The sequence below is a fragment of the Lissotriton helveticus genome, chromosome 9, assembly GCF_964261635.1.
Source record: "Lissotriton helveticus chromosome 9, aLisHel1.1, whole genome shotgun sequence".
Taxonomy (NCBI): Eukaryota; Metazoa; Chordata; class Amphibia; order Caudata; family Salamandridae; genus Lissotriton; species Lissotriton helveticus.
The window spans coordinates 1,289,176,022-1,289,189,129 of NC_136070.1; the positions used below are offsets into that span (position 1 = coordinate 1,289,176,022).

Below are 13,108 nucleotides of genomic sequence, written 5' to 3' on the forward strand. Positions count from 1 at the left end.
CTATAGCTGCCCCCTTCGGGGATTCTAACGCCTCCCGCCAGTCATCCTCATCCAGCGGCCCCACATCGGCCTCCCAGTGCGCCTTCAGCCGAAGAAGAGTGGAAGAGCAATGTACAACCATGGTCTGGTAAATGCGCGATACTTTTTTGTCTCCAAGGTCGCCCATGAACACCTTCGCCTCGATCGGGCTGAATTCCGGGAGCGAGTCAAGATTAGTGATACTGGGCGTCAATGCATGTCGAAGTTGTAAATAGCGATAAAATTGAGATTGGGGCATACCAAATTCAGCACTAAGAGCCTGGAAAGATTTGAGAGTCGTCCCGGACATCACGTGACCGAGCTGCGATATCCCTATTGAGTCCCATCCATCGAAGCCTGATAGCTTAGAAAGTTCTGGCAGCAAACCGTTACGCCACAACGGCGTTTCCGCGGTCAGTCTACCCCACCAACCCATGCGACGCAGGGCCTGCCGCCATATCCCAAATACAAGTTGAGTGACTTTCGGCAACGGCCGACGTAGCCGGGGCGAGTATAAGATAGTGTGGAGCGAGTTATCTCCCATCAACGCACGTTCTAGAGCGTACGCCGGATCTCCACCGTCCCCATACCACCATTCATTTAGAACAAGAAGATGGGCGGCTTGGTAGTATGACCGTATATCCGATGTGGCCAGGCCCCCACAGTACGTGGACAGGAAACATGTGCGCAGCGCCACCCTGGCGGCACCACCAGCCCAAAGGAAACGGCCCAGTACTGATTCAACCCGCCGGAACCACTGGGGCGGGATAGGATACGGATGGTTCTGTAGTTGGTAGAGTAGGCGCGGCAGTGCAACCATCTTAAAGATAGCCGACCTGCCAAAAATGGAGAGAGGCATTCTGGACCAAGTTGTAATATCTGCCTGGACCCGGGTTGAAGTACTTTTTAATGTTTTTGAAATATTAATTAACTCTTTGTACCTACATTTCTATTCAACAAAATGTTTTATTTTGCAAATGCATCATCTCTGAAGCGTTTTCAGAAGCAGACCTTTCGCTGCTGCAGTTTCATAAAAGGCCCCAGTGCTTAATTTGAATCAGTGGTTGCAGGTGGGGCATAAAGGCACTCATTAATTGGCAAAATGGGTGATCATGAGACATGTAAGTATCTCCAAACCTTTCAAGTTGTGTTACTTCAGGAAACATGGGCTGTTGGTTCTGTTCCAATACACAGTTTAACAAACCAAGGTCCTCAAACGTGAGCACTGCAAGGGGGGCCTCACAATTTACATCTCACTTGCCCGCGCAACGGAAAGCGAAGAGGTCGGAGGCACTAAAGATAAAGAAGGTCTTGAAGTTGTGGAATTGGTCTTGGATCTGTCGGAAGGCCTTGCCATCACTGTCTCCACAATGAATGTTTATATACACCCAAATAAGAAGTCGCAAGTATCGAATAATCAGAAAGCCTGGTATATTAAATTATGAAAGTACAAAACAAAAATACCAGCTCCAATCTTATAGTCTCAGGGGACTTTAGCATGTGGTTAATCGGCTCATCAGACCCAAATGATATACTGGTTGCACAAAAACAACATTGGAATATTCTGCAACAAGAAAAAATGTTTTGGCAAAATATTGATCAGAAAGGTCCGTCACTGCTTGAGAATCTACAGCACTTGGGCTTCCACGTGCTTAATGACGTCTTCAGCCCAGACAAACCATCAGGTTTCTCATACCACTCAGAGACAGGAGTCTCTGTGATCGATTAAACACTCCTAAGTTTACCTCTAATGCGACATGTATATTCATTGAGACTAGGAGACAGGTCAGGCAGCCACCATCTCCTGCAGGAGTTAGAAATGTCTGTTGGCGTAAAGGGTCAAGCACGAGCAACACTGGGGAGACAGTGATTGCAAGATTGTATACTATATGAATACAACAACAAAACTAAGAAACGGACCTTATTTAGCCAACATGAGTAAGACTTTCCCCTTAGACAGATCATGTTATACTCGTGTCCCTATGTTCAAGGATATCTTAACTAATGTATACACTACTGCAATCTTAATGTTCTACAATTGATTATGTATGTAAAGTCAATGAGTACTGTGTGATCTCACAACACTGAAAACTTTCAAAAACCAATAAAAACAGATTAAAAGAAAAAAGGATCACAAGAGCTCCCCTAATTAAGCTTTCTCAAAGTATACTATTGACAATACACAGATAGAATGGATGCCTGCCTCCGTGTAAGTCTTATTTAACGATGCCAAGAAATAGTTCAGGTAGTTAAGAAGAAGGAGAGAAACCCCACAGGTAACTGGAAAGACTTTGTCGGTCAATTTGCAGGATGTCATGCTAAACTAGCAAATCATCGAAGGCAGGAGACCGGCAGTAACAGTACCCATCTCATTTCTGGGGACGGAAATATTCTCATTAAGGAACTAAAAAAGCAAATAAATAAACTCTGGAGGGAACTTAGGACAGCCCCAAGAGACCCAACTATATATTTCAAACTCAGGAAAGCCAAGAAAGGTTTAAAAAACAAAAGTGGGAACTGGCAAGGAATCAAAATGACACCTTCTTAGTGAAGTCGTTGTGAGATATCAAGAGGAAGAGAGAGAGAGAGAGGGAGAGGGAGAGAGAGAGAGAGAGGGAGAGGGAGAGAGAGAGGGAGAGAGAGAGGGAGAGAGAGAGAGAGAGAGAGAGAGAGAGGGAGAGAGAGAGGGAGAGAGAGGGAGAGAGAGAGGGAGAGAGAGAGGGAGAGAGAGGGAGCGAGAGAAAAGAAGAAGCTAAAAACCCCTGCGGAGGCCAGTCAAAATAAATCTTTGAAGATAAAGACCCTCTCATATGAAATCAGCCTGAAGGGTGTAAATGGGATGATGTCCTTTGAAATTTACCCTTCAGCATTGAAGAGTCCGTCAATAGAAAGCTATTCTTCAGTCCGGGGGCCATTCAAAGGTAAATATCTAAGGGGCGACGAGAAGGGGCGTGGTGTAGGCGAGATGTATGTAGAGAAGTTTATCGAAGAGGAGCACGTCCTGGATACCTCCCAGTCCAGTTTCCCCCAAAAAACACTGCTCAGAGCCCGCACTCCTCGCAGCCACCGACGGCATCCGCTTTCTCCTTGACCGGGGCGAAGCCACAACACTCATCCTACTGCACCTCTCGGCCACCTTCGACACCGTCTCCCACCACACCCTAATCACAAGACTCGACGATGTCGGCATCCACTTCAAGGCACTGGAATGGTTTTACTCCTTTCTGATTGGCCTAACACAGCGAGTCAGACTACCCTATTCCTCTCAGAACCTACAGAGATCACCTGCGGAGTGCCACAGGGCTCCTCCCTGACCCCACCCTCTTCAACATCTACATGGCTCCCCTTGCAGTCAATTTCAAAAGCCATGGACTCAACATCTTCTCCTACGCCGATGGCACCCAGCTGATCATCTCCCTCACCAACTAAACCACAGCCACCAGAATCAACTTTCACAACAGAATGAAGGTAGTCGCTACCTGGATGCAAGACCGCTGCCTCAAGCTCAACTCAGACAAAACCATAGTACTCATCCTGGGACTCACCCCGTAGCCTGGGACGGCTCCTGGTGGCCCGCCTCAATAGGAACCCCTCCCACCCCTACAGACCATGCATGCAACCTTGGCATCATACTGGGCTCCTCGCTCTCAATGAACTGCCAGATCTACACAGTATCATCAGCCTGCTTCCACGCGCTCCGCCTGCCTCAAAAGACATTCAGATGGCTCCCCGCAGAATCCACACACTCATCACCAGTAGACTGGACTATGACAATGCACTCTACGCAGGTGTCACCCAGACCGCTCAGGAAACTACAGAACGTCCAAAACGCCACAGCCAGACTGGTCCTCGACATCCCCGATGCAGCCACATGACAACACCTCTGACAACTCCACTGGATCTCTATCAACAAGAGACTCGCCTTCAAGCTCCTCACACATGCCTACAAGGCCCTCCGTGACGCAGGACCAGAATATCTGAACCACGGCCTCACTTTCCAAACACCCACCAGACAACTCGTCTCCGCCCAACTCACCCTGGCCTCCGTCCCATGGATCCACAAGATCAGAACCGGAGCAAGATCTTTCTCCGACCTCACCGTCAAGACCAGGAACACCCTTCCCCTCCACCTCAGGCAATCTGCCTATATCACCCAGTGCAGTAAGGACCTTGAGACCTAGCTCTTCGACTGAACCTCCACACCCAGATAGATCAGCAGCCATCCCCTCCCCCCCTCCCCCAGTGCCTTGAGACCCTCATAAGTGAGTAGTCACACTTTACAAACCCCGATTGATTGATTGAAGAGATGACACTCCAAGCTCCAGCCCACGAGTGCTGCCACTCAAGGGTCTTGTCACTTACCCTTCCTTGGCATCTCCCTCAGACTTGTCTGTGGAGCTCGTGGAGGAGCCAAAGTCCTCATCTGAAAGACGAGAGGCTGGAGCCGCTTCTTTCTGTTACAAATACAATAAAACAAAAAGTGGGATAAGCACACAAGACTAAATGTCGGCCACTGTGCAAGTCCAACTTACCATCTTACGTGAGATTGGCCCCCAGTGCTAGAAGTTACATTTAGTGCTGTAGAAGATGGTCGCGTTAAGACACTGTGTCTAAGTGTTTATTCTTGACAACTAAGACGCAAGTAAATATATAACGACCTCAGGTACTGCCTGGCGAATAGGAGTTATAGAATTTGAACACACAGAAAAGAGCTTTAGTAAGATTAAACCTAGGCTGCCAGTCTAAACACGGGCATGGTGGCTGAACGGACTGTTCTAAACGCACAAGTTACTACTTGTGCAACGTTATCTCTGTAAGAGACATTAGTTAGTGGTAGGTTCCTTCCCCCCAGGTGTCAGACTGGATCCCCGTCAGCAAGAGGATCACGTTCAGACTCCTCACCCACGCACAAAAGGCTCTCCACGACATGGGCCCGAAATAACTCAACAGCCGCCTCACATTCTACACACCCACCCGCCAGCTCCGATCCGCCAGCCTCGTCCTCGCCGCCGTCCCACGAATTCGCAAATCCACCGCCGGAGCAAGATCCTTCTCCCACCTGGCGGCCAAGACGTGGAACTCCCTCCCCACCCACCTACGACTGACCCAGGACCATCTCTCCTTCAGGAAACAACTTAAGACCTGGCTGTTCGAGCAGTAGCTACCCCCCCCCCCCTCCACCCCCCCCCCGCGCCTTGAGACCCTAGCGGGTGAGTAGCGCGCTTTACAAATTTGTTTGATTTGATTTGATTTGGTCAGCAGTTCCTCTGGCCATCCATCGCTGGCATCGTATGCGCCGAGATTACATCACGGAGACTACTTAGGCGCCAGTTCTGTACACTACTTTCTGCGCCAGGAACGCAGAGCCATGCAAGAAACTGACCACTGGTGCCATGAAACTAGGGCCCTGAAAGGGATGACCTTATCCCTAGAAATCAGTTCGCAGAGCGGGGATGGTGGGGGGGGGGCAGTAAGGAATCTATCACTAACTAATGTCTCTTACAGATATATCGTTACACAAGTAGTAACTTGTGCATCTGAAAGAGACACGTTAGTGATAGATTCCTTACCTTAGAATAGATACCCAGCAATACCAACCCCGGTGGAGGGTCTGCGAACAAGATTACACCAGAAAATCATGGAGAACAGAACGGCCAAAGAAGCCGTCACTCCGGACTTGGCTGTCAAAGCAATAATGTTTGGGAAATGTGTGCAGCGAAGCCCACGTAGCTGCCTGACAAATGTCCTGCAAGGGAACGCCGTGTCCCAAGGCAGTGGTGGCTACCGTTGCCCTGGTGGAATGGGCACGCAACCCCACAGGAGGCTCCTTCTTAGCCAACGAGTAACATGCTTTGATGCACAGAACGACCCACCGAGAGATGGTTCATTTGTGCACGGCCAACCTTTTTTGGCATCCACGTAGCCAACAAAAAGTTAGTTATCCACCCAGAACGGTTGTGTGCGCTTCAGGTAGACCAAGAGCGCACGTTTTGGGTCCAGACGGTGGAGCCTCTCTTCCTTTTTTGAAGGAGGCGGAAAGAAGGTGGGCAAAGTAATGGTCTGCCCGATGTGGAAGGGTGTGACAACCTTTGGCAAAAAAGAAGAAGGACGAGTCCTTAAAATCACCTTGTCCGGATGTACAGAGAGAAAAAGAGGTTTAAAAGAAAGAGCCTGGAGCTCACTCACTCTTCTGGCAGAGGTGATAGCTACCAGGAAAGCCGTCGTGAGAGTGAGAAGACGCAAGGGACAGTTATGAAGGGGCTCAAAGGGAGCGCACATCAGATAGGTCAAGACAAGATTTAAGTCCCATTGAGCATTATGAAAGGCATGGGAGGAAACGTGTATGTAATGCCTTTGAGGAAGCGATTAACAACCGGGGACTTAAAAAGAGAAGGCTGATCTGGAAGCCGCAGAAAGGCGGAGATGGTCGAAAGATAACCTTTGATAGTGCCCAGAGCAGAGCCCTGCTGGGCCAAATAAAGAAGGAACAGAAGGACCTCGGAAAGAGGGGCAGAAAGGGGATCCACAGCCTTTGCTGTGCACCATGCCACAAATTTGTTCCACCTGCAGGCGTATACCGTTTTAGTGGAGGGACGCCTGGCTGCCAAAATGACATCAAGACTTCGGGAGGAAGGTCGAAACCTGTCAACTGTCGCCGCTCAATCTCCACGCATGGGGTGGAGGACCGTCCCTTGCTGCTGCGACAGAAGATCCTCCCGAAGCAGCAGTCAGATCGGGGGATCGATCACCATGCTGAGTAGCTCGGGATACCAGTATCTTCGTGGCCAATCCGGAGCCACAAGGATGACTTGGGCCAGATCGCACCAAATCTTCTTTAGCACTCTGGGCAGACGTGGTATAGGCGGACACCATTCTTTATCCTACCTGGCTACTCGACGGACCTGCGGACTCCCTTGGTCTGACCTAGAGACCCACGCCTCGCGGAACCCGCTGCGCGGGTCCCGCATCGGCCAGAGGCGCTGACGAGCATCGCAAGGGCTGCACCTTTACCTTCCATCTGGGGCTAAGGGCTGCGAGCAGGAGGGGCTGGACTCAGTTTCCCAAGAGTCCCAGCCTACCTCGCGCCCGCATCACCTGGGCCGCTCTCCCTCATCGCCCCGCCCCCAACAGGCTGTAGAAAGTGAACGGACTTTCTCCTCTTCGTGGGACACCATTCTTTATCCTACCTGGCTACTCGACGGACCTGCGGACTCCCTTGGTCTGACCTAGAGACCCACGCCTCGCGGAACCCGCTGCGCGGGTCCCGCATCGGCCAGAGGCGCTGACGAGCATCGCAAGGGCTGCACCTTTACCTTCCATCTGGGGCTAAGGGCTGCGAGGGCTGCGAGCAGGAGGGGCTGGACTCAGTTTCCCAAGAGTCCCAGCCTACCTCGCGCCCGCATCACCTGGGCCGCTCTCCCTCATCGCCCCGCCCCCTAACAGCCATCCAATCGCCAGTGAAGATATAAGTGGGAATACAAAGACCGCTGCGCGGGAGCGCGCGGGAGCGTCCCGGGAGAAGCCCGGGACAAGGGCGGGACCGTCTGTGGCCGTCAGGGGCCGAGGGAGGCCGGGCCGGGCCCCCCCCTCTTGATCCCCTTCAGCGCCACAACTAAGGATATGTCTACGCCCCCACCACGGGAAACTCCCTCCAGGGATGGTGCCTGCAGTTCCGGGACACTGGACAACTATTTCAAATCCAACAAAGGTGAAGCGGACTCGGAAGGTTCACTTGAGAAACGCAGGGCGGAGCGTAGGCGCTCCATTGAATCCTTGAAAACCAGGCCTCTGCTAGATATCATCCCCCACCCCACTACCCAAGAGGTAGGCGCGCTATCCACTAGCCTAGACACCTCAACAATAGAGGATTTTCCTGCTTTACTAAGGGAAGTTTCTTCGACCCAAGGGACACTATCTGACCAAATCATAGAGTCAGCCCCCCTAGAGATCTCCCATACCCCCGTCGACTTGGCAACTCAAATCCAATCAGTACCAATGGCCAATAAGAACAAGCCTAAATTAAATGTCATGGCAGAGATACACAGGCCCCCACCCAGTAAACGGGCTAGGAAATCAGCGGGGGGACAGGGTAAATCCAAAATATCGCATTTGGATTTTGGTAAGAGAAATACTAACACTATCATATCGAAGAAGAACACGGAGATAGCCCCACCATCTAAGCTCTTAAACCCTAGCATAATTGCGACTACTAAAGAGCCAGAGGCAGATACACCGAATCCTAATCACCCATTCCTTGCTAAGGGGAGCATCGAATTCTTACTCCGCTCCCTCCTGCAGCCCATCACTGACAGTCTAAAAAAAGTTGAGATTAGGCTTACCTTACTAGAAACTTCTCTTACCACTCTGAATTCTCTAGTAAGTAAGCAGACAAGGTTAGTGGAAACTCACTCCATGGGTGGGGAACTCTCTAAAACAGAAACCGTAGCTAACGTTAGCAAAGCCCCCCTAAAAAGTACGCCACCGGCTGCCCCTCTGCAACCTCTTATGTCTGTCCAACTCCAAGCACGGCACAATAACCCAAGTAACAGATCTATTGATCCAGTGGCTTTAGCCCCACATAGCTCACAATTAGAGCCCACAGGAACAAATCAAGACCGGGTTAATGACTTTCCACTCACGCCCGCTTGCCCAACTCCCAGACCACGGAGGCCAGATCTCCCACCCGAGACCAATAGATTAACGGTGGTCTTAGCTGGTGCCCCTCATCTAAGATCAGGAGAACATGAGGATTATCAATCTCTCAAGAAAAAGGTAATCAAGTGGTTAAACTGGAACCGACCCCTGCCACCTCACTTTAATAACGAAATTATTATGGTGAGGAGGGTTCCATGGCTAGGGAAGACCAGGAAAACCATAGTGGGGGACTGCATCATGGTAACCTTTAAAGATCCGGGCACGGTTCGACACATTTGTGAAGGAATGAACCGATCCCTTGATTCCACGATACAAACCCTCCCAGTATCCTTTTTCTTTCCCCCAATTCCTAGGCACCAGGCTCAAACATATGATAAATGGACAAGGGTGGACTACAGACGCAACCACAAAGGCTTTGCCCAACGCCCGTATTACCAACTACCGGACACACCTTTCTGCGATTTTAATCGCTTTAATTGTCTGAACGGGCTGGACGGGGTTGACTGACTCACTGCCCATAAGTCTGCGCTAGGGGAATCGGGCTTCTGTGGCCCCCCGGACCCCCCGATGATGTGCCCTGTTGCAATTCCTGGCCCACTTAACGATCTATCCATCCCAGAGCACGGCCAAATTGAATTCTTCAATCCTACCACTGATGGAGTAGTTGCTGCAGAGCAAACAACTGTGGTTCCCTTCCCAGAGGGCGAGGGGGAGTTGGGATCCACGGAGACACATGTACTTTTTGCTGCCCCAGCCGCAGGACCTGTAACACAAGTGGAGTATGGTCTTACCCCTTCTATCCCCCTTGCCATGACACCCTCAACCAGTGAACATTTGAGGATAATCTCCTGGAACATCGCGGGTCTAACAAACAAACTGGAAGAGCCTGCCTGGGGAAAGTACATAGAAACTGGCGACATATGTATGTTTCAGGAAACCTGGGCCAGAGAGGATTATGAGTATCCAGGGTATGCATCCTTTTTTATTCCAGCCAGGTGGGAAGGCAAAGGCCGACCTTCAGGGGGTCTTGCGACATGGATTGCTGTCCACCTGGGCTGTGTGGCGACACGGCTCCCATGCAGCTCCGATGATATCCTCGCGGTCTTACTAACATGGCCAAACAAAGTTAGCTTCCTGCTGGTCAACATCTATTCTAGGCCAATGGGAAAGGCAAAAGAATCACCGACTTTTAATGAACTTTCGAATTTTTTATCTGAACTGTCGACTGATTCTTACTATGTGGTGGGCGGAGACTTTAACTCCCACTTTGAGCCACTTCCCGGCCTCCAGGCAGGATTCTTATCAGAAGAAGAGGATAGGTGGGCAGTACCAGGGGCTGATGTGACACCTCCGAAAGCCTGGACCCCGCTAGCGATACAAATCACTGCCCTCACGCTAAGGTACGGTCTCAGAGCGTGTAATGGGCGAACCATTTCGGACACACCAGGCAAAATTACTTATAATCGCCAGGGAAGGGAGTCACACTTAGACTATATTCTGGTCCAACTAGCGAGGTGGCCTTTAATACAGGATTTTAGGGTTATTGACAGGATGGACAGTGACCACAATGCTCTCGAGTTAGATCTCGCCCACCCAGTACCGCATGGTCTAGTGACCCATGAGGAAGGGAACCATCCCACACTCCTTATAGACAACACCAGGAGAAGAATTAGGTGGGAGCATATGGTCACAAATAAGGACAAAATCCCACTGCTTTATGCAGAGATTACTCCCATCCTGGAAACTGTTGGGGCTCTTGATAGAGTGGCAAACCAAATAGACACAAGGAGTAAACTGTTTGATGCCCATAAAGAACTCATAAAAGTGGCGGCACCCCACTTTACACGTAAAGCACGAAAGCCAAGAGAGAGGTCCCAAGGCAAAGCACAATGGTATAACACAGCCTGCAGACGGGCCAAAACAGAACTCCTTGGAGTCATTAAGGAGGGCATAGGAGGGGAACGTCTTAAGCAATATAGACAAGCCTATAATAAGCTTCTCGCACAAGCCAAAATTGAATGGGAGGAAAATCAGTGGGAAGAGCTCACAAAGGCCCTAGCAGTACAAGATCAACGACTGTTCTGGAGAATGGTGAATGGGGGATCAGGGAGTCTTCACTCGGCAGTGGAGCCTAACATAGCGCCGGGAGTGTGGCAGGCCCACTTCGAGTCGCTATATAGCGCTGAGCCTGGAGAAATTCCTGTGATAATTGAACCAGTGAGACAGGGCTTGCAAGCGGACCAAATAACATTGAGTGAGGTAACAGCTGCTATTTCAGGCCTGGCTCCGGGGAAGGCGCCTGGGCTAGACGGGCTCCCGGGAGACCTGTACAAGCAGGAGCCCACCGTCTGGGCGCCCTACCTCGCAACCCTTTTTAATGGTGTCCTTGGTGGGATGGAAATCCCCAGTACTTGGCTGGGGGCCGAGGTGGTCCCGATTTTCAAAAAAGGATCCCCCCTGCTCCCAGCCAACTACAGACCAATTAGCCTGATAGATGTAGCACAGAAGCTGTTCGGCAGGGTTCTCCTGAACAGGCTTCAGGAATGGACTGAGGAGGTGGGCGCCCTCAGTCCATACCAGGCAGGCTTTAGGAAAGGGGTATCGACTGTGGACCAGGTCTTCAGACTAAATCTGATCTACTGGAGGACAGTAAGGTTCGAAGGCGGTAGTCTGTACACGATTTTCGTGGACCTAAGAGCCGCCTTCGACCTTGTGCCTAGGGGTAAACTATGGGTCATCTTAGCAGGGATGGGCGTCCCACCAGATATCCTATTGACCCTGCAGAGGCTGCATCAAAATAATTATGCCCAGGTGAGGTGTGGGAGGTCGGGGGAGCTGACTGATAGATTCCCCGTTGGCAGAGGGGTGAGACAGGGTTGTGTGCTGGCGCCGACCCTGTTTTGCCTCTTTGTCAACGGGGTAATCGCCCATCTAAACGCCACCGACTACACAGATGCCCCTAAATTGAATGGCAACAGTGTACCCGCAATAATGTTCGCGGACGATACACTGTTGGTATCCAAAACACCCATGGGCATTCAAAAGATACTTGATGCTTTTGTGGCCTTCTGCCAGGATAGAGGGTTGGAAATCAATGCCACAAAAACCAAATATATGGTATTGAACCCAAACACTAAACAGCGTCCAAACCCCCTATTGGGAGCAGTACGACTGGAAAGAGTAGCCACGTTCGAATATCTTGGCGTGACACTCAACGAAAATATGACCTGGGAGAGCCATCAAACTAGGGCTAACCTTAAGTTAGTACAAATCACCGGGGGTATTTCCCGGATGATGACCGGTTCGACCTACCGCCCATTGGGGGCCCTAATTCAGATATATAAGGCACAGGCAAGGGGGGCTATTCTGTATGGGGCTGAATTGTGGGGACATATTCCATGTCGGAATTTGTCTTATACAGAAAACAGGTTTTTAAGGCAAATTACCGCACTTCCCCCCAGCACACCGCTTCTCCCCCTGAGGCTTGATTTAGGGCTGCGGCCACTTGCCGACGAGATAAGCCTAAGACCCATTGCCTTCTGGCGCAGGCTATGGAGCAGCGACAATCTCGCCGATTATAGGGCGGAACTGGTCGAATTATTAAAACATCCTAAGGCGCTCAGTATCCCCTGGGTCCAAAACATCCAGTCAGTTTGCATAGATGTGGGGCTCCCTGAATTGTGGACTGAACCAGCTGATACAGCGCCAAGAATCTCCAGGAGAGCATTGGCGAAGCTGTACCACGAACACAAAAGGGTAAGGGCTATAGCTACCCAGATGGAGGGGTCCCTTTCCTCTATATTCCTGCAAACCAAGGATCTCTATACATTTGAGAAAGCTTTGGATCCTGTTTATCCCATTTTCTCTAGAAAGTTATTCCTCCAGTGGAGATACAGCACACTCCCATTACGGTCCTTTTGCAGTACATGGTCAAAAGTCCCTTCTATTAAGTTCTGTCCTCTTTGTGCTGACAAAGAGGAGAACGATTTGCACGTGATCTTTTTCTGCCCAGCATATAAGGCAGCAAGAAAGTACTGGCTGCTGCCCTTGATTAAGAATTTGGGTGGCAGGGAATATGGACCGATGTACAGGATTTTGAAAAGTGATGTTTCCGGCCCAATTGTTTTTGCACTTTCCAAATTCTTTACGAATGTTTGGCACACGCGCAGTCGTCTTTTAAAATTTGCTGGGTAGATTGTAGAATTGCTTACTTTTTAATAATCACTTGCATTCTCTGGTTATGGTTTTAATTGCATACACTGATGTTTTATATGACTGTGTTGGAATTTATGTGATTTTACTGTACATGTATCTTTTATGACCAAACGGTCGAAATAAAGATTTCTAAAGTAAGTAAGGTATAGGCGGAAAGGCGTACAACAGACCACAGCTCCACTTGCGACAAAAAGAGTAGCTGAGCGAGTGCCGCCTTGGA

At 50.2% G+C, this 13,108-nt stretch overlaps 1 protein-coding gene across 2 annotated transcripts in view; it reads right to left on the reverse strand.

The window, feature by feature from the left end:
• NEK4 (NIMA related kinase 4) overlaps positions 1 to 13,108 on the reverse strand; it is a 178,249-nt gene that overhangs the window by 43,253 nt on the left and 121,888 nt on the right. For both annotated transcript variants that reach the window (XM_078661914.1, XM_078661915.1), the window contains exon 13: positions 4,381 to 4,472. In XM_078661914.1, the coding sequence (XP_078518040.1) occupies positions 4,381 to 4,472 (92 nt within the window). The remainder of the gene's footprint in view (positions 1 to 4,380; positions 4,473 to 13,108) is intronic.